This window comes from Mustela lutreola, chromosome 17, assembly GCF_030435805.1.
Source record: "Mustela lutreola isolate mMusLut2 chromosome 17, mMusLut2.pri, whole genome shotgun sequence".
Classification (NCBI taxonomy): Eukaryota; Metazoa; Chordata; class Mammalia; order Carnivora; family Mustelidae; genus Mustela; species Mustela lutreola.
In genome coordinates this window covers 1,104,485-1,124,757 of record NC_081306.1, presented here as the reverse complement: position 1 = coordinate 1,124,757, position 20,273 = coordinate 1,104,485, and the positions used below count along the sequence as shown (strand labels likewise).

The 20,273-nt window shown below is 59.0% G+C and overlaps 2 protein-coding genes and 1 long non-coding RNA gene across 4 annotated transcripts; 1 reads left to right on the top strand and 2 right to left on the bottom strand.

Moving 5' to 3' along the window:
- Positions 1–661: 661 nt before the first annotated feature.
- On the bottom strand, positions 662–5,299 carry MAZ (MYC associated zinc finger protein). Of its 2 annotated transcripts, XM_059155463.1 has the most exons (6): positions 4,899–5,299; positions 3,959–4,815; positions 3,487–3,550; positions 3,051–3,222; positions 2,044–2,268; positions 1,604–1,750 (listed from the first exon to the last, which is right to left on the bottom strand). In XM_059155463.1, exons 1-5 carry the CDS (start codon positions 5,088–5,090, stop codon positions 2,066–2,068), a joined length of 1,488 nt encoding a protein of 495 aa, XP_059011446.1. In that variant the 5' UTR covers positions 5,091–5,299; the 3' UTR covers positions 1,604–1,750; positions 2,044–2,065. The 2 variants fall into 2 exon arrangements, with proteins under 2 accessions (XP_059011447.1, XP_059011446.1); XM_059155464.1 differs by lacking the exon at positions 2,044–2,268 and having other exon boundaries at positions 662–1,750; positions 4,899–5,288.
- A 1,153-nt stretch (positions 5,300–6,452) lies between these two features.
- KIF22 (kinesin family member 22) lies at positions 6,453–20,054 on the bottom strand. Its single transcript, XM_059155461.1, has 14 exons — positions 19,950–20,054; positions 13,941–14,136; positions 12,491–12,618; positions 12,250–12,404; positions 11,813–12,022; positions 11,501–11,731; positions 11,207–11,360; positions 10,961–11,096; positions 8,881–9,049; positions 8,185–8,353; positions 7,715–7,782; positions 6,824–7,036; positions 6,676–6,735; positions 6,453–6,591 (listed from the first exon to the last, which is right to left on the bottom strand). Exons 1-14 carry the CDS (start codon positions 20,005–20,007, stop codon positions 6,556–6,558), a joined length of 1,983 nt encoding a protein of 660 aa, XP_059011444.1. The 5' UTR covers positions 20,008–20,054; the 3' UTR covers positions 6,453–6,555.
- LOC131819995 (uncharacterized) lies at positions 7,316–10,233 on the top strand. The gene is made up of 2 exons (XR_009349437.1): positions 7,316–7,819; positions 7,914–10,233. It is a non-coding gene; the product is annotated as an uncharacterized LOC131819995 (long non-coding RNA).
- Positions 20,055–20,273: the final 219 nt, after the last annotated feature.

The window sequence follows — 20,273 nt, the reverse complement described above, 5'->3', positions numbered from 1 at the left end:
CAGTACAGGAAGCCCCTCGCCCCTCGAGGAAGCAGCAGCACAAACGGGCGCTGGAAGGCTCCCGGGTCCCTGGAGCAGGACTGAAAAGGGAATTCCAGGGCAGAGGCTGCAGGGGCCGTCCGGAGCAGGAGGGGGCTGGGCCCGGCCCGGACGCGCTCCATGGACCACACCAAGAGTGGAGGGGACAGGCGAGGGGACAAGCGCGGTTTTTCTCGGCCACCCTCTCCACCCTCTCCGCTCCCGGTCCTCGGGCTGACGTCCGCACCCTTTCTGCAGCTTCCTCGCCCACTGTCAGCCCCCAGGGCCTTAAGGGTGTGCAGGTACTGGGCAGAGGTCTGAGCCGCAGGCAGTGGGTGTGAGCAGAAGAGCAGCATGCGTCTCCTGCTGGGGTTTTTAACCCAGGCCTCTTCAACCCTCCAGTGGCTAATCTGGGCCTGCCTGGGTATTCCCGGGAGCCCTGGGAGTCCTGGAACCTGCTCTCCAGCCACTGGAGCCTCGGCCCCACCCTGAATCTGGGCTGCAGCAGGGGTTGAGGGAGGAGCCAGAGCCCGGGAGCCACACAGGCCCGAGCAAGGCTGGGACACCAGGCCCAGAAGTAATGCCTTGGGGGGTGGGGACTGGGGCTCTGGGGAGAGCAATCCAACCACTCCAAAGTCAGAGACAGGTTTTTATTTAAAATTTATTGTAATGGGGTCCGCGCAAAAGGAGGGGGGTGAAGGGTGGGGAACATGCAGGGGACACAGGAACACGATGACATGGCCAGGGCCACTGCTTCTGTCGTGGGGGAGAGGGATGAAAAGAAAAGGCCAGGGCTGGAGCTGGGGTGGAAGAGGGCGGGGGGAGACACCGTGACCGCATCCCCCCCCCCCCCAGGAAGCACCTCTAGTCCCTGGATCCCCCATTCACCCTGGCACCCTAGAATTCCGTCTCTTGTCCTGCCTCTGGCCCTAGTGGCTCCTTCTTTTGCTCCCCTTGACTTGTTTTCCCCTGACAGGTTCTCAAGTAGGACAATGTTTAGGGCCTGACCCCAAACAACCCCTCCTCGTGAAGGTACTACCGCCGGCCCTGCCCTGCTCCGGCCCCTTCTCCAGTCTTGCCTCTTCCCCTCTCTGGGACAGAATCTGGATCCCCCTCCTTCCTCTCCTCCCTCCCCCTGGAAAAAAAATTAAGAGGAAAAAAAAAAAAAAGCACCAACTCCCCAGGGAGGGGCAGCAGACAGTATGGGGGGGTGAGGACCGTGGAGGAGAAGGCTCACAGATCCCTGTAAGGGCAGGGCAGGGGGTCACAGAGAGGAGAAGGGGTGAGGGCAGTGGCCGCTCCTGTCCGCTGCCACCCCTGCCCACTGTCCAGGGGGCTTCAACACAACCGAGGGGACAAGTGTGTGTGGGGTCAGGTCTGATGGGGAGGAGACAGGAGCAGGAGAAACAAATCGTTAAAACCTAGCGAATTCCCCTAAGAAACACCTCTTCCTCCTTTCCTTCTGGAGGCTCCTTGGCTGGTGGGGGAGAAGTGAGGAGTCGGCAGGAAGAGGGGGTCAGAGGAGGCGGTACCAAGGGACTTCCCTCCACTTTCCACTCTCCCGACCACCAACCTGGAGCTCACCAGGGCTGGGAGGGAAGGGGCTGGGAGCTCACAGGCACCCCCTCAGCCCCCGAGAGGGAGCCCACAGCTGTGGGGGGGGCTGCCACTGCTGCCGCCGCCGCTGCCGCCGCCGCCGCCGCTGCCGCCATAGGACAGACCTCACCGGTACCTGCGTGGGCACAAATGCCAGGAGATCACAGCGCAATCCGATAGGCAAGAGCCTGGTCCCTCACCCCAGCCTGGTTCCCAGACTCCCTCCCCTGGGACACAGCCGTTGCTCACTTCCTGTCTGGCCCCCGGAGGCTCTCCCAGTTCTCCTGAAGGGCCCTCCCTGTCCCCAGAAGTCTCCCTAGCTCCAGTGGTACGCGGGCATCCCTGGCCTGCCTGAGACCCCCTACTGGGCCCTTTGAGCCCCCTCGTCCCACACCCCCCCACCCCCCCCAGCCATGCCCCACGCCTTGCCTGGTGGGTGCGGGGGTCCCCCTCAGCAGGTGGGCTGTGGCTGGGGGGCGTCTCCCGGGACAGGGGGGGCGGCCCCCCCCAGATGGGTCTGCATGTGGCCGGCCAGCTGGGCAGGGGTCTTGCAGTGCACGCTGCACAGCTTGCACAGGATGCGGTCAGCCCGCGGGGCCTGGAGCCCGTGGTCCTTCACCGCGTGGATGCGCAGGTATGCTGCTGTGGTGAAGCCTATTGGGGGGGTGGATTGGGATGGGGGGGATGGGGGGTCAGCCAGGCGGAGACCCCAGAGACGGGGCTGTTCTCCTAAGGCCGGGGACGCCCTCCTCAGATAGCCCTGTGCTCCTCCCACCGCATCCTTGGGAACCTGGGGCCAGCGACTCTGGTGGGGCTGGTGGGGCACAGCCCCTCCCTCAGCTTGGGGCCTGGGTGCATGGTGCCACAGCTTCTCAGCCCGGGTACCCACAGAACCTATTCTCCGTGGCTAGGGGAACCTCTCCCCGGGTGACAGGACACTGATCTCTAGCCACCTGAAAGAGTTGACCCTCAGCAGAGACGGCTGTGTCCCCTCCCTCCAGGGCCCCAATCAGTCTCAGCCCCGTTACTCATTACTCGGTGAATCGGTGAAGCTGTTTAAAAGCAGCTTCCTCTGCGGCTGGGGCATGGCCCCAGCAGGCCGTTAAGCCCCTGCGGTCGGACTCCACCTGCCCCAGAGCAGGAGGGCACGGCGCGGGCGGTCCAAACCCTGCCTTCCAACCCTTGGGCACTGGCTCTCTGGACCGCTCCTTCCCCAGAGCAACCCACCCCCAGAGGCTGCTTCTTCCTGGCAGCTGAGCCTCCAGCCCAGACCTCTTAGAACCTAACGAGGCTCAGTCGACCCGCCCTTGCTCCATTTGCTTCCTAAAGGGCTCTAGAGCACCTGGAAGCCTCATCCGTGGAAGGGCCTCTGGCTCGGTCCCACCCTTGGTCCCCACCCTTTGTCCCCGGCCCGCCCAGCGTCCCCCAGCATGTACCTTTGTTGCAGAGCTCACAGACATGGTGAGGGCCCTGGCTGTGCACCTTCATGTGGTCCGAAATGTAAGCCGAGCTCAGCATCTTGCCACACACGTGACACGGCACCTTCTCCTCGTGTCGCACTGTGTGCGCCCGCAGTCGGTCCTTCGTGGCAAACGCTGCCTCACATTTCTGGGGAGGGGGAGGGCCGTGGGGTGTCAGGAGAGTTAAAGCTTCAGGGAGCGGGGAGGGGGCCAGAGGTTAAAGGAATCCGAGCCTCGGGGGTCTTGGGTCTGGAGGAGGCGGGAGAGGCGGCAAGGTCTTGAAGAAGGGACGGGAAGGCGGGAGCGAAAGAGCAAACAGGAGAGAGAAAAAGGGGTCTGAGAGGCCGAACTCAGCCACCGGGAGGATCAAAACCGTGAAAACCGGGACAGGAGGCGGCGGCGGGCTTCCTACCTCGCACTTGAAGGGCCGTTCTGTCGAGTGCACTTGTCTGACGTGACTGTTGAGGTGATCCGGCCTGGGAATACGTTGGGGTCGGGGTTAGGGCCCTGCGGCGGGGGCGCGCTCCCCGGTCTAACTTCTCAGCCCGCCGGGCCGAGCCCGAGACGCCCGCCTCCCCGCCCCGGCCCCCGGCCCCCGGCCTCGGAGCCCCCGGGCGGCGGGAAACCCCTCCCTGCGGCGGGGCGGGCCGGCCCTCCGCCCCCGCCGAGCCTGCTCCCACCCGGAGGACCCACCTCCTCGGCGAAGCACCACCCCCTGCTCCCTGGTAACCGGGCGAGGCTTCCCTCCCTCCTCCCGGGGAGTGGCTCCCGGTCCCCGGCCCCAGACGCCGCCTCCCGCCCCGGCAGCCGAGGCCGGGCCACCGCCAGCGCCGTCCGCCCGCCCTCCCCGCCCGCCCCGCGGGCGGCCGCTGCCCCGTGCACACCGGGAGAAGCTCTTGCCACAGTGGGAGCAGTTGTAGGGCTTGTGCACAGCGCCGTCATGTGAGCGCACGTGGTAGCTCATGCGGTCCTTGCGCTTGAAGCGCTGCTGGCACACCGGGCACTGGTAGGGCTTCTCGTCCGAGTGCGACAGCTTGTGCCGGTTCAGGTGGTAGACGTCGCGGAAGGCCTTGCCGCACATCTCGCAGGCGTGGTTCTTCCGGATGCGCTTGCCCGAGGCGGTGGTGGTGACCACGCCGCCCGCGGCCACGGCGGCCGCCCCGCCGCCCGCGCCCGCTTCGCCCCCGCCCCCGCCGGCGCCGCTCAGCTGGGGCACGCTCAGGAGGCTCAGGGGCACCATGGTGGGCATCTTCATAGCCCCCGAGGGGACCCGGCCGGCCTTGGCGCCCGTGTGGATGGCCTCGTGCCTCCGGAGGTTGTAGCCGTTCTTGAACTCCTTGGCGCACAGAGCGCAGATGTAGGGCCCCTTGCTCTTTGTCTTCTTCTCCAAGGCAGAGGCGACCGGGGCCACGGCGACCGTCGAGGTTGGGGCTACGACGGCGGTGGCCGCGGCTGCGGCGATGGTGGCGGCAGAAACAGGGGGCGCGGCCTCGGCCGCGGGCGCCGACACCGGCGGGGGCGGCGGCGGGGGCGCCGGCGGCTGCTTTAGAGCCGCTGTGTCCACTGTGGAGGCGGCGGCCGGGGCCGGGGGCGCAGCAGCGACGGCGGCCGCGGCGGCGGCAGCGGCGGCGGCGGCCGCGGCGGCGGCGGACTCCTGGGCGGCGGCGAGAACCGGGAGCAAGTCCACCTGGAGGGGCTCGGCCGCCGGGGGCTGGGGCGTGGGTGGGGGCGCCGGCGCGGCCTGCGAAGACAAGGCGCCGTGTGGGCCGCGGCCGCGGGTCGGCGCCCTCCCGGCGCGGCCCGCCACGGCCGGCCCCTACTCACCTGGAATGGACTCTGGGCGCAGCCCTGGGAGGCAAAGAAGCGGGACTGGAGCTCAGCCCCGACCTGCAGGGGGTTCTGGGCGTGACCCTGAGGTGGCGGGAAGGAGTTCATGAGGCCGCCCACCCCCCGGGAGTCCAGGCCCAGCACGGGGAAGGGGGGGGCCAGCAGCGTGCAAGGGAACACGGGGAACATGGCCTCGGCCACGGCGGGGCCCCCGGGGCTCAGCGGGGGCCGGGGGCGCGGGCCGCGCGGGGCCCGGGCTCGGGGCGCCGCCCCCGGCCGGCCGGGCTGGGCCGCGCCGAACGCATGGCCCGCGGGCCGCCCCGCCGCCCGCGCACCCCGGCCGGCGGGAGGGAGGGAAGGAGGGCGCCTGGCGGGCCGCGGAGCGCGGCGGCGGCGACGGCGGCGGCGACGCCCCCTGGGTGGGGGCGGGAGGCCCCGCGGGGCCGGGGGCCGGGGGCGGGGGGCGGGGGCCCGGGCGGCGGCGGCGGCGGCGGCGGCGGCGGCGGCGGCGGCGGCGGTTGGAGCCTGGCGGGGCGGGGTGGGGGGAGCGAGGGAGCAGCCTCGGCCCCCGCCGCGCGCGCGCCCAGCCGGCGCCTCGGGGAGGGCGGGGGAGGGCGCGAGGGAGGGAGGGGGACAGCTGCGCGCGCACCGGGCGCGCGGAGGGGGGGTGGGACGGGAGGGAGGGCGGGCGGGAGGGGGTGTGAGAAGGGGGGGTGGGGGGCGGGGGGGAGGGGGTTGTTACCTGGAAGATGAAGCTGCTCCAGTTGCCGGGATCCATGGCGGAGGGAGGGAGGGAGGTGGCTCGCGCTCACCCTGGGGCGGGAGGAGGAGGAGGCGGTAGTGGGGGAGGGGGAACCCAGGGAGGAGGCGCGCGGGGCGGGCGGGAGGGGGGAAGGAGGAGGAGGGTGGGGGGAGCGGAGCACACGGCGCGCGGGGAGGGCGGGCGGGGGGCGCGAGGACACACAAGAGGCTGGAGCGGGCGCGAGCGCGAGCGCGCGCGAGGCCAGCGGGAGGGGGAGGTACGAGAGGGACTCTGGCGGGAGGAGGGACGGGGGAGCCACCCAGCAGCCCGAGTCGCCCCGAGCGCGAGACCCCTGAGACGGCCGCTGATTGGCTGACGATGGCGCAGGTGGTGGGCGCGCGGAAGACAGGGCGGCTTCTCTCTTCCCCCCCCTTCAAAGATTCCACCCCCCTCCTCTCTCCGCCAGCGGCCGTTATTTCGCGCGCACGCGCATAAAACCGCTGTCGTTGCTGAGCGGGAGAACAGGGGAGCGCGCGCCGGGGGTACGGATGGGGCGGGGCTAAACTCGAGGCGCGCGCCCGCCTAACGGTCGTCGGCCTCCGGCTTTCGCGTTACTTTTTTGTTTCCTTTCGGCCACCGTCCCTTCCCCCTCCCCACTCCAGCGGTCTATTTACAATCCTGCCCGGCTTCATTCCTGCTCTTCCCAAAGATGGCGCCCGAGGAAGTTCGGCGGCGGAGCTTGCGGCCCAGCCCAAGGGCAGTTCTGCCCCCGGCCCCGCCCCCGCAGTCCCAAGAATCAGGCTGAAACACCAGAGTAGAAACTGTATTTACACGACACGCAGTTATACGAGGATTTGAAAAACAAAACAAAAACATGGCACAGGAAGGACAGGAGCTGGCGGTCGGAGGGCCTCAGCGCTGGCTCGCGGCGAGACCCAGGATGTTCGCCTGCAAGACAGGAGGGCAGGGGAGAGCAGCGTTAAAGCTGGGGGCAGCGCCCGGGCCGGGGAGGAGGGGCCACGCCGGGCTCACCTTCAGGAACGACTCCATCTGCTTCCCGGATATGCCCTCCACGCGTTCCAGGTCCTCCACCTGGAGGGACGGCAGCGGTGGGACGGGGCTTCTCCCCGCCCGCCCCCACCCCAGGTCCTTTCCAGGGCCACCCTCCCTGGGCCATTACCTGGCTGAAGGGGCCGTGGAGCTCCCTCCAGCCCACGATGAGCTGGGCCTTCTTCTGGCCAATGCGCTGCAGGCTGCGCAGATCCCGGGCAGAGCCTTCATTCAGCAGATCTAGTATTTTTTGGCGCCCGTGAGCCAGTAGCTCCGGGCTGATCTGGAGCTCCCAGCAGTCCTCAGCCTTCTCCTCTGGCTCTGAAGCATCCAGGGACTCCAGCTATGAGGCAGGGGAGGTGAGTGACAGAAACAGAGTTTGCTGTTCAGCCCATGGCAGCAAACCGCTTTAGACTCCTCTGCCAAAGACAGGAGCCTAACAGCAGCTCTCTCCCCGCCTCCCTAGCCTCTTCGCCTCAAGTGTCTGTCCACAAACCCTGGTCTCCAGTCACTCACTGGGCGGACTCTCATTTTGCCCAGTGTGTGAAAGAGTCTTGTGAAGGTCAGATGGGTTAAGGAACGTAAAGCATATAGTAAGCTCTTAAATCCGCGCATCACGAGTAAGCTCTCTTTCATTCCCAGGAAGGCACACAGCCACGCCCCCACCCCATTCTCTCAGTTTTTAGGTAATTCTTCCAGTGTTGTTTCATTTCTTGAGTGCTTAGGTCACGTTTCCCCGGGTGGACTCTTCAGTTTGTGGAGGAGGACTCAGGCTACTGTACCTAGTAAGTGGCTGCTGAGGGTGAGAGCCACCAGCGAGAAAGGGAAGTAACGGTGACTGATACCCTCTCTGCTACTCATGGGAAATGCCCTGAGAGGTATCTCCTCCACATTCCAAGGGTAAGCAACTTGCAAACAGCTGGTGTTTTAACTCCATGGCCAGTGCTCTTCCCCTTAGAGCTCACTACCCTCATTTCTCCACTCCAGCTGTGGCTCCAGCTGTGGCTCCAGCTGCACTCACCTTTCTCTTCCGGCCTTTCTTCTTCAGGATGTGGATCTCAGCATTTGGGGATGCTGCCTGCTCCTGAACTAAAGGCAAGAATTGTGACCCGGAATCATGGCAGAGGTTACTTTTTGCCCTCCCTTACTTGGGTCTTCTATTCCTGATTCCCTGGTTCCCCTCCAGCCCAAGTGAACCTCTTCTTTTGTGGTTCCCACAGAACTTCTCTCACACCTGTATCCGCCGGTAGTCTCGGTTGTTACTGCATGGTACTCAGTCACGGCCCGGTCAGTCAGCCCTGACCGTACTAAGTGCCTGAGCACATAGCACCAGAGCTGGCTTTCAGATGGTCCTCACCACCACCCACTGCCTTCCCCAGGGTTGCAGTATGGTGGGAGTACACGAATGACATGATGAAAGCTGCTCTGAACACCTCCCACCTTTCCAGGATCTGTCATCGGGGCCCTCCTGGCCCCCACAGCCAAACTTACTCAGTTGTAAGGGCATCACCACAGCCTTTTTGAGGGGCTTTGCTACAGTGACTGTGCGGCGAGCAAGCGGTCGGAGCATTGTGGGAGACGAGTTCTCTTTTTCCTTTGGGTCCACAGCCTCCTGGGCCAGAACCTTGGCTTCCAGTTCTTTTTGCTTCATCTTAAGCCTCTGTTGGAAAGGATCAGAGAGACATGTGACCCAGAACAAACTTTCGGGCAGCTTGAAGGAGGTGGGTTAGGAAAGTGAGTGCAGGGTTCTGAGCCCCTTGCCGGCAGGGTGAGGACAAAGGAGAGACGCTACCAGGAGACAACTGGAGCCCAGTATGATTAAGGGCTTTCGGATGGTCAGGGATGCTCCAAAGTGGAACAGGACCCTTTGTGAAACACTGAAGGGAAAGGACTATTCAGGCAAAAAGTCCTAACTTAATTTGAACTGGGTTTTGGGAAATGACAAGACCTAACATTAGCTCCTTTCGCGGGGATGTCCACCCCTCACCTCCTCAGAGCTGACCTCAGTTGTTTTTCAAAGTCCCACCACATTAAGGACATTCAAGCAGAAGCCGGGGACAAGGGGTTCCAGTGTTAGGCTAAAAACTAAATGCTGGTCCAGGCTTCTGCTGCCTTTCCCTGCCTGAAGATGCTCAGATGGCTTCTTAGGCCCGTAGGAATCCCAGCCCCCATATCCCTCACACTTACCTCAATCTCCAAATCCTTCTCCTCCATTGTCTTCATGAGCACCATCCGCTCTCGCCTTGGGGTGTTCAGCCCGTGGGTCCCCTGGCTCCCCTGGGAGCCCAGCAGACGGTCCAAACTTAGGAGGCGCTCCAGCACAGCGGGGTCCATGCTACTTAGCTTCTGTAGGGGGCTGAGCAGACAAAGGTCACTCTGCACCTGGCCCATCTCTCATCACCCTCTCTGCAGTAGCAGGATTCCCCTCATGATGCCTTCTACTGCTGTATTCCAGGGGTCCACACTCTGGTGTAGACTTGCTGGGCAACCCCGAGCAAGTCAACCAGACTGTCTAGGTGCACGGCTTCAGCAGGTGAATGCGGCTCCATCACTACTTGCCATGTCACCTCTCAGAGTGCCAGGAGATCTGACAGGAATAAGCGCTTTGTGCACACCCGAGTTCCAAGCCTTCAGGCTCCAAGACACTGCCCCACCCTGGCCTGCAGGCACTCCCTGTCATCACAGAAGGCAGAGACTGGGAGGTGACAGCAAGGATTGTGCATCGGTTTCTTTGAAAGAGCCAGAGCTGTTGGGGAAAGATTCACAGTGGAGGTCATCTTCAGCAGGGCTTTGAAAGCCACTGGGGACCAAATGCCAAGCCTTCTTCCCATGGACAGTAGGAAAGGCCTCTTGGAGCGGAGTCCTGACTTAATCTGAGCATGACAATGCCTAACATTTGTTCTTTCTGTCTAGAATTGTTTCTCTCCCAGTTATCACTAAGTCAATTGGACACCACCTTTCCCATGAAACCCAACTTGACTATGTATCTTCCTTCCTGTACCGTGAAGCTCCTCAAGGACAGAGGCTGCCCTGTTCCTTGGGCCCAAGGGTCTAAGAAGAGCAGGATCAGAAAATCTGGGTGAACACCAGAGGTCCTTCCTTCCTGGCTCTCACAGCAGCAGCAAGTCCTTCCTGATCGCATCCTGTCCCACCTACTCTGCATCATCTGATGTTCCCCTCTTCTCTCGTTTCCTGAAACCTGAGCCCCTGAGGTCAGGGTCTGACCAGGGCTGATGGGCCCCGTCTCTGGGCTTACCCGGGGTACCTGTCTGGCAGAGACTTTGCCTGTTCACATGTAACACACATATCTGCAAGGATGCATGTTTCTCTGAATTTATGCACATAGAACACGGGACTGCTGACAGGTAGCTTGAGAGGACAAGACTGAGACGGGGTTCTAAGCAAACACCCTTTCCCGTAGGCCATCCAGCCTCAACTGTAGCAGCTCCGCCACCCCACCCCTGCCATTCTAGGGAGGCAACTGCAGTCTTACTTTTGCTGGGTTTCGACCCAAGCCCAAATAAAGTCTCTCTAAACTGTCTAAGTCTGAAGACTAGTGAACAGAGGTGACCTCAGGAGGTCAAGGATTAGTACCTACTCTGCCCCCAACTGCTCTGGTAGCCACAGAAAGAAAGCAAGACCCCAAATAGCAGTGACCTACGGATTCGTGCAACCTGGGCCATGCGGTGGGGCCATCAGAACCAGAGAGAGAGGCGACACACACACACACACACACACACACACACACACACACAGAAAGGTCTAAGTTTAGAGACTTTGGATAGAGGTTAGAAGCAAAGTTAGGACAGCAACGGGTTCCTTGCAGAGTCCTGGAGACGCTGGACTCCAATGCACAGACTGAGCGGTCTCAGGGAGACAGAGCTCTTCATCCCTTTTCTCTCTGCTTTGCTCTTATCCTCTAGACAGAAGAGGCCTGATCCAGATTACTCCTTGAGCCAGAAGTTAAAGTGCTCATCCTTGAAACAGCGGCTTCCAAATGTGAGGTTTTGCTGATTGCCTGAAGGGGTTGGAAAGTGGAAAGGGAGGGGCCGGGAGCCCCAGGAGGAGGCTTCCTTCAGGCCCCTGACGGACCGCAGCACCAAGGCTAGAGACAGCTCGGCACTTCCAGTGAATTCAGCAGAATAGGGCTTGGGGTGAATTCGAGGAGAGAGGAACAAGTTCACAGCACAAGGATCTGACTACTCTCTGCATCTAACCCACACGCGACAGCAAGGGGACATCCCCTAGGCTCCCAGCCTTTGCTCACCTGAGTTCCTGGGAGGCTGAGGCTGGAGCTGCTGGGGGCTCAGGACTCCCAGTCTCCTCTTCCTCAGGGCCACGGGCTCTCTTTGCCTCTGACGGGCCAAGCAGTTCTTTCTGGGACAGTTTAACGGGTGCCAAGACTAGGAAAGATGTGGGGCAGGTCAGCCTCTGTGCTGATGCTGGGCAGCTTCAGCACACTCTCCGGTTGTCCAGATCTGCCCTTTGCACTCTGGCCAGCCCCCGTCCTCACCACGAAGCTGTAGACTCTCATTGGTAAAAGGCCGGTTGATCACCTCCTTGGACCTGGCAGCAAAGTTGAGCGCAGAGACTGTGTCTAGGTAGAAGCGTCTCTCGGGGGCGATGTTGGCGATAAGGATGCTGTGGGCTGAGCCGCCCAGAGAGTCCTGAGGGACAGGGATTGGGCAGGATAGGCAGAGATCAGAAGCCCCACATTTCCATTCCTTGACTGAAGTTCCCCAGCCCCCCAGCACACCTGAGAACCTTCTTCTCCAGCCCCTTGTTACCCCAAGATGGGTGGCCTGACCTGCAATAGGCGAGTCAGCTTGCTGTCTCGGTAAGGCACGCGAGGGAGGCCCTGGTTCAGCGCGTCCACCACCTTGCCCAGTACGAAGAGGGAGGAATTGATGGCTCCGCTTTCCTTCAGCCGCAGACCCTTGTTACCTGTGCGCCGGTTGTCCTCGGAGCCAGCCAAGTCAATCAGGTAGAGTTTACCCTCCCGCTGGCGAAACGGGGCCAGACGCTCCCGCTGCTCCACCTGGGGTAAAGAGCAAGGGCCCCCAAACTTAATTCACCCTCTAGGGGCTTCCCATGTCCTCCCCCTGTAACCGGGCCTCACCTTAACCAGGAGCACAGCGTGACTGCGGGAGGAGCGCTGGTTGAGCCGCGTGGCTCCCACGGTCCGATTTCTACTGGCTGGCAGGAAGTGCTGCTCAAACTCAGCAAAGCTAGTGATGGGCTTCTGCGTGAGGCCCGGAATCAGGATGTTTCCCCGACAGTCTTCTCGGATCACGAGGTCTCCCGATGCAGGGTCCAAGAGGTCTAATACCTGTTGGAGCAGGGAGAGGTAGGGCCAGTTCTCCAGACACAGGCTGCTTACTGCCTGGGCATCAGTCCCCTCCTTCTGCTGGCCTGTCGGACGTGTACCACCGGCTAACCCAACCTCTGTCTCTCCAGGTCTCGCGTTGTTGCTAGGGCAGAGCTTCATCATCAAGAACTGGATCTTATTCTCTTTGACCTTTGTCTCTCCCCACACCCAGCAGAGTGGGGCCTCACCTTTTCCTGGTAGATCTCTAAGTAGGACATAGTGACCGAGAGCGCCCATGGCCGGCCCTCGCCGCCCTCCTCCCTCGTGAGCTGTAGGAGGTCCATGAGAGCCCGGGGAATCACTCCCGGTTGCTCGGGGCTGCCCAGCATTGTGTGCGTCTTCCCTGGGGAAAGAGTGAAGATTGCTGTGAGATCTTCCTGCTCTCGAGCCCTCTCAGCCCCACAGCCGCTCTCTACCTGGCTCCCTCACCTGCCCCCGTGGGCCCATAGGCAAGCACACTGGCGTTCTGCCCTTCCAGCAAGTGCCTGAGGATGGGCTGCACTGATCCCGCGTAGATGTCCTGCTGAGAGCTCTTCTCCCCGTAGAAGGCATCAAACCTGCAGGCACGAAAGAAAGGGGGAATGACTGGAGGGTTCCATCCTGCCCCAGACTTAGAGGGCAATACTGGCCTCGGATTTAAGAGTCTCTGTCGCTTTTCTTACATAAAGACCCTAGAAAGCACCACTGAACACCTGTTGTGCCCCAGTCCCCGTGCCAGTGTTAGGAATACAGAGATAAGTCTAACGTCCAGAACCCTGGGGAGTTCTGCAGTCTGGTGGGACAGAAAGAAACCCATACATGGCTGTGATTCAGGGAGTGAAGAGGAGGACACACTAGAAAGAGTAACTGATTCTGCTTGAGGAAAGAGGATTTTGCCAGAGAGAGAGGAGAAAGATATTCCAGGTTTCCAAAATAGCAAGCAGACAAGGCATGGGGTGAAACGGCAGGGCTTCCTGATCTTTTTCCCCGAGACAGCACCCACGGCAAGGATTATCTGTACATCAGAACGGAGCAGAGGTTCTTCCCGATGAAAGGGGAGACCCCCCACACCGGCGATCCATGCTCTGGACTCTGGAGAAGCCGGGGCTGAGGCCACAGCCGAGATGCGGTTTTAACGGGGACTGTGTTGGGGGCATGAGCCTGAAAATAAGTCACGTTGCCAAGGGGCTAGAATGAGGTTGTCAAACGTTTTCTAGGAGGAGCCAGAGAGTAAATATTTTCGGCTCCATGAGCCATAGGATTCCCTTTGGCAGCGATTTACTGCCATCATTAGAGTCGGAAAGCAGCCACAGACAGTATGTAAATGAACAACTGTTCCAATAAAGCTTTTATTACAAAAAAGACTCCTGGTCAGATTGGACCTGCAGGCCATAGTTTGCCACTCCCAGCCTCAAACGAGGAGCCAAAGAGTCTGAACTTTCACTCGCCAGCGGAGTTTCAGCGTAGTGGTTGCGCCTGGGAGCGCTTTCCCCAAATCTGGGTGGTCTTCTCTCCTGCCGCCCAGCTGCAGCCTGGGTCGGCTGTGGCTGGTCTGTGCCCCCCGCCAAGCCCTTCCTACACGTCCCTGACCCTAGTCGGGCTCCCCTGCTCACCGCCGCTACTCCTGCCCTTTCCCTCTCTGGGCCCATTTCCCCCACCAGAGAACAGTAATGGGTTTGGTTCAGCCCTCGGCCTTCCCCCAAGGATCCCCCAGAGGACCTGTCAGAGTGGGCACTCAGGAACGCATCGGAAAGACCAGACGAAGGTTTGAGGAACAAAGCTGTGCTGAGGAGGGAACAAGGATCCTGAAGAAACTTCTGAGAAACCGTGTGGGCAGTGTGATGTGAACAGGCCTAGGAGAGAGGAGAGGGGCCGGAGGGCAGAGTGGCCTGAATCTTACTGGTATTTGAGAGTCTCCTGGTGGTTCCTCCAGTTGGCAATCTCCAGGGAACAGCTGTCCATGCCGCGCACACAAGGGGGACCCCCTGCTCCATCTGTCCCGTCCACAAACGGCCGCAGCCGCACAGCCACCCTAACTCGAGCTGGAGGCGGGCGCCGGCCAGCCCCCACCTTGCTTAGCCGACAGCGACCAGCACCTAGAGGACAGAAGGGAAGTTTTCAGGCGTGACATACAGCAGAGTCTTGCAGGAAGAGCTGCTTGACACAGCTGAGCTCTGAAGGATGAACGGCCGCTTCCCCGGAGTACGGCCGGAAGTTGGGGAAGAGAGCTTCTCCGCCAACCATGTCACGTACGTAACAAACATTAACATTAGTAAGCGCCGACTACATGCCAGACATGCTTTAATCTTCACTGTGTCGCTGAGGTAGGTTCTACTCAGGCCATTTTGCCAATGAAGAAGCCCACGGAGGGGCAGCAGCTCTTCTGAACACTGCAGTATGTTATGCCTAGGGCCTGTGCCCATTACAACTTGGGTCATGGCCCACATTTTGTCTTTTTGCTCCTCAAAAGAAGCAGAGCCTAAAAACAAAACCAAATCCCAGCATCTTGAGTAGATTAGAGACTTTCTTTACCCTGACAGAGGGCAGGGAAGACGGACTGGAGGTGGGCGCTGAGGTCCTGGAGACACCACGGGAAGGCCCAAGGCCCCTAGTTCATTTCAGGGAAATTCTTTCCACCCTGGCTGTACCGTGGGTGGCGGCCCCAGTTCCTTCCTGGCTCTACGAGTAGGTCCAGTGGGGTGTAGACTGTCAGGTTTACAAAAATGACCCGGAAGATCTTGTTAAAATGCAGATGAAGATTCTGCATTTCTAACGAACTGCCAGGTGATATGGATGCTGCTGGTGAAACATGCTTTGGGGTGCAAAGGTGTTGTAGACCAGCATCGTCTGGGGTTGTTGTAAAGATTAAGAGTTGGGGTGCCTGGGTGACTCAGCTGTTAAGCATCTGCCTTCAGCTCAGGTCATGATCCCCAGGTACTGGGATCGAGCCCCATGTCCGGCTCCCTGCTCTGTGGGAAGCCTGCTTCTCCCTCTCCCACTCCCCCTGCTTGTGTTCCCTCTCTCTCTGTCTCTCTCTCCATCAAATAAATAAAATCTTAAAAAATAAATGAGTTGACATTAGCCCCCACCCAAACCATTAATGAACTGCCTGACTTTCTGTGCTTCTATTTCCCACCTGAGGTTTATAACATATAATTATATTTAAGTGTATATACACATAAAACTTAATGACCGTTTTTCTCTTGATGGGGATTATGTGGGCTTCTTTTTTATGTTACACAGTTCTGTAATGCTGTAATGTTTGCATTAAAATAAATAACACCGTGGACATCTTCATTTCAGAGAAATAAGGTTGAGAGGCAGCCCCTAGTCTCTTTTGTCCCAGCTCAGGGTGCAAAAGGCATGAACACGCAATCCTTCCCTAGTGTAAGCTTTCTGTTTGGTTTGCTTCCAATTATTAAATCTAAGTCACTAAGAAAAAGATTATGAATATTTTATCAGAAAACACAAGATAAAACTTTGATAAAAAAGCCTGTTTGGTTGGGGCACCTGGGTGGCTCAGTGGGCTGAGCCTCTGCCTTCGGCTTAGGTCGTGATCTCGGGGTCCTGGGATCAAGCCCCATGTCAGGCTCCCTGCTCTATGGGAAGCCTGCTTCTCCCTCTCCCACTTCCTGTGCTTGTGTTCCCTCTCTTGCGCTCTCTCTCTGTCAAATAAATAAAATCTTATTTTTTTTTTTTAAGATTTTATTTATTTATCAGAGAGAAAGAGAGCGAGCGAGAGTGAGCACAGGCAGACAGAGAGGCAGGCAGAGTCAGAGGGAGAAGCAGGCTCCCCGCGGAGCAAGGAGCCCGATGTGGGACTCGATCCCAGGACGCCGGGATCATGACCTGAGCTGAAGGCAGATGCTTAACCAACTGAGCCACCCAGGCGTCCCCAAATAAATAAAATCTTAAAAAAAAAAAAAATGTTAACAACAATCCTCTTTATTTTCATAAAGACTGAATGAGCTGAAAATATCTTATGAGGAAAATATTTCTTTGTTTTATGTTGGCGGATTGGCGGATACCACACTATAGTTCACAGCTAACAGTAGAATTCTTTTATTGTTGTTGTTTTAAACATTTATTTATTCATTTGAGAGAGAGAGAGAGAGAGTAAGTGAGCAAGAGGGAGAGAGAAAAAAAATCTCAAAGACTCCGCACTAAGCACAGGGCCCAAAGCAGGACTTGATCCACAACCACCAGATCATGACTTGAGCCGAAACCCAAGAACTGGGACACTCAACCAAGTGTTAGGCTGCCCTAACAGCAGAATTCCAACCTAGATCTCTTGGCCTCCAAAAATATGGTTTCAGTGCTGATGCCATCTAGCCTGTTATGTACGACCTGGGGAAGTTCCTGGCAGCTCTGACTCTGTCATTTTTGCGGGTGGTCGCAGCTGGTTGTCAGGGCCTCGTAGAAGGCACGAGGCTGGTATCGGGGGCCAGCACAGAAACAGCACGACTCCAAGGTGCACAGACGGCTCTGCTAAGAACCTTACACACAGTAAGCATCCCCATAAGCAGAGGGCCTACAAGCAGTGGGCCTCTGCTTCTTCGCCTGATGGACGAAGCCAAGGACTCCGCGTCACGGCTACAAGGCACTTGGGCATCTAGTTCTCCTTTGATCCTCATGAACCCTGAAAGTCAGCAGCCGGTCAGCAGAGACCTGTGGACGTACCCGCGCAGATGGGAAAATTAAGGTGCAAAGAGGTTCACTGACTTGTCAAAAATGCATGCAGGGGCTTCTCCTTATCTCTCTTGCCCAGGGTTCTTGGAAGAACAGAGAAAGGGCAGATATAGAAGCATGTACGGAAGTTTTTTTGTTTTTGTTTTTCTAAAGATTTTATTTATTTGACAGACATGGATCACAAGTAGGCAGAGAGGCAGGCAGAGAGAGAGGAGGAAGCAGGCTCCCCGCTGAGCAGAGAGCCCGATGCCGGGCTCCATCCAAGGACCCCGGGACCACGAGCCAAAGGCAGAGGCTTTAACCCGCTGAGCCACCCAGGTGCCCCGCATTTACAGAAGTTTAAAGGGAAGGGGAAGTCTGTGGTGATGTAGAAAGAGCATAGCCGTGGGTCAGACAAGTGAATCTAATTTCCAGCTCTAACACTTATTAGATTGTGACCTTGGGCAAATGACTTAACATCCATGTGCCATGGTTTCTTTGTCTGTAAAATGGGGTGAGGTGGACCTTGCAAAGGCTTAACGAGAATGAAAAGAAGTAACATGTAAACTAGCCTACAGTGAGTAGGTTCATTACTCCAGGTAGGATGGCCTGCGTTCAAATCCCAGCTCTACCACTTACAACTAACTGAATAAACTGGGGGTCTATTCCTGTGCCTCAATTTCCACACCTGTAAAGTGCGAATAAACGAAAACCCGTACTCACTGGATTGTTAAGGCGGTAAATAAGGTAACTGATGTAAAAGTGCCCAGAATAACATTCGGCACATCGGTAAAAGCTCAGTAAGTGTTTTAGTTTATTTTGTATTCATCTTTCACTTTCCAAATGTGGAAGCCTCAGTATAGAGGTCAGGTAATTTGCCTATGGCCAACAGCTACCTAGTGACAGAGCTTCCAATGAAGGTCTAACTCCAAAGTTCATTATATGGGCCCCCAGTCCTCCTCGCCCCCCTTCCCGTATGGAACCCCATAGGCCTTGGAGTCAAACGACAAGTTCTACCTACCAGCTGTGTGACCTTGGGAAGGCTTCTTAACCTCTCTGAACTTCAGTTTCTCTTTATAATAGTATCTACCCTCATAAGATTGTAAGAAGCCACAGAAAGAATGTACACACGATGTTTGGCCCCGCGGCCGGCAGCCGGCGCTCAGTAATCGTGAGCGATTGTTCTTACATTCCTGCACTCTGGCTACTCACTCCTCCAGGCAGCACCAGCTCACGTCTGCCCTCACCATTCTGCAGGGTCACCAATGACCTCCGTACCTGCTAAATCCAGTAGACATGCCTGCCCCTCATCCCATTGGACTTCCCAGCAAGAACCAACGCCCTTGATCTGCCTTCCCTTGAGAAAGACTTTCCCCTCAGTTTCCAGGCCTGAGAACGGAGGGAAACAGCTCTCTGTTCTCCCCATCTAAGTTTCCACCAATCTTAAACGTTTTTTCCTAGGCTCCTTCTACCATCTCTCCAGCACAGGGTTGCTCAATGTGGGCACTATGACTTTGGGCTGGACAATCCTTTGTAATAAGGTGTTCCTGTGTGTTGTAGGACGTTTAGCACACATATGCTGGACACATATGACAGTGGCATTCCATGGGCCACCCCCCTCATAACAACCAAAAAAAGTCCCCAGATGTCACAGATGTCCCCACAGGGAACAACACTGCCCCTCGTTGAGAACTGCTACTTGGATTCATTTCATGGATATGGTCCCAGGCTTTCTTAGCTTCACTTACTGTCTTAAAGCTGATGACTCCTAATCCCTACAGAGCAAGCAAAGGCAGACAGACGCCCAACTGACTCAGCCACCCAGCGGTCCCTAACTCTGCCTTTATTGATGAGAAAACTAAGCCACAGACATCGTCTGTCATTGGCCTCTGTATACATCATAAATAAGAAATCACTTGAGAGGGTGCCTGGGTGGCTCAGTCATCCATCGGCCTTCAGCTCAGGTCTGAACCTTGGGTCCTGGGATCGAGCCCCACATCAGGTACCCTGCTCAGTGGGGAGCCTGCTTCTCCCTCTCCCTGTGCCTGCCGCTCCCCCTGCTTGTGCTGTCAAATAAATAAAGAAACTCTTAAAAAAAAAAAAAATCACTCGGTGGTCTTCTCATCCAGCCAAGGCCTCGTAAAGTGCCATCCAACCTTCGAACCCGCTTCCAGTATCACTTCCTTAAATCAAATCCTCCCGGAGTATCCAAGGGTTTACTTACTTCAGATTTTGTACTCTCTGCAGCGGTTTATACATATCTATCATGGCTTTCCGTGATCGTATGTATTGATAGGATCATCGATTGAACAGAGTGAAAGCTCGTCTGGGGAAGGGTCACTATTCTCTCAAGCACTTTTATGATATTTACTGTGCAGCAGACACAGGGCGTCTTGACAAGGCGAGGGGCGGTGGCCTTCCAGAGCAACCATGTCAGATGCTCCGGCATCAGGGTAAGAGGCTCTAGAGTGAGTCTGCCTGAGCGCAGATCCAGACCCCAGTCTTCCCTAGTCGTGTCAACTCTGAGCAAGCGACTGAACCGGCGGTGTCTCCGTCTCCTCCTCTGCAGAACAGGGACAGTAACAACCAAGCACCTCCCGGTATTGTGCGACGATTAAATGATTCATCGCCGCGCAGGGCTCACCCCTGCGCCGGGGACCCAGCAAGGGCTCACCCTGCGTCGGACATTCTGCCCAAAAGCTCGGTTTCTCGGCAGGGCCTGGCCAACACACGGCGCCCCCATCAAGGGCCGCGGGGCCCGCACGGTCACTGACCGGAACGCAGAGACGTGTGCGGACAAACAACGCACGGGACTGCGCGTCCACGGACCGCCGGGGCTCGGGCGGCGGCCGCAGCCCCCCTGAAGCTCCGCCGGCCCGCCGCGCCCCCAGGGCTCTCCCCCGGCCCTTCCCGCCGCGCGCCGCTCCTGCCGGCCGGTGCGTACCGGGCGGGGTCCGCCTCCTTCCGCCCGCCCGCCCGCCGTCCCCTCTCGACGCAGAAACCGGAGCTCCCGCAGGAGCAGAGCGCGAGTGTGGGCCGAGGCTCTCGGAACTCGGCGCAGCGGCGCACAGGCCGGCAGAAGCCGGGGCGGCCCCGCTCCGACGGCCGCACGGCCCCGCTCCACCCGTCCCCGGCCCGGCGCGGCCTCTCCCCGACGACCCGCGGCGCCGGGACCGGACTCCGGCGCGCTCCCCCACCAGGCTCCGGGCTCCGGCGTCCCGTCCAGGCCGGGCTCGCGTACCTGAGGTCGCCGAGGCCATCCCGCGTCGCCTCAGCGGCCCCCGACGCCCCGCGTCCATTCCACGCCCTCCGTTGGCCCGCCTCTGCCATTCGAATTTCCCGGTGCCCCGCCCCCTGCCCGGGGCTCCACCAATCACGCCTACTCGCCGCCGGAAGTCCCTGTTGGAGGCGCTCGGCTATTGCGCCCTCTAGGGTTCGCCTCCGGGACCTGCAAGAAAAAGTTTCCGCGGGCGGAGGACGCATGCGCGCAGGTTGACCGTGGGAGGCACCGCGGCGCCGCGCTTGAACTCTGGCGCGGGAGGCCGGCCGTGGGAGGAGCTGCTGG

Bases quoted from the DNA above. Each gene is read 5' to 3' on its own strand.
- MAZ (XM_059155463.1), bottom strand. From the start codon at position 5,090: ATGTTCCCCGTGTTCCCTTGCACGCTGCTGGCCCCCCCCTTCCCCGTG. The intron at 3,223-3,486 runs GTAGGAAGCCCG...CCCCCTCCCCAG, and splicing joins AACGGCCCTTCAAGTGCGAG to AAATGTGAGGCAGCGTTTGC. The intron at 2,269-3,050 runs GTACATGCTGGG...CCCCCCCAATAG, and splicing joins CTGTGAGCTCTGCAACAAAG to GCTTCACCACAGCAGCATAC.
- KIF22 (XM_059155461.1), bottom strand. From the start codon at position 20,007: ATGGACGCGGGGCGTCGGGGGCCGCTGAGGCGACGCGGGATGGCCTCG. The intron at 11,097-11,206 runs GTGAGGACGGGG...CATCTTTCCTAG, and splicing joins TGAGAGTCTACAGCTTCGTG to TCTTGGCACCCGTTAAACTG. The intron at 9,050-10,960 runs GTGAGCAAAGGC...TTGTCTGCTCAG, and splicing joins TCAGCCTCCCAGGAACTCAG to CCCCCTACAGAAGCTAAGTA.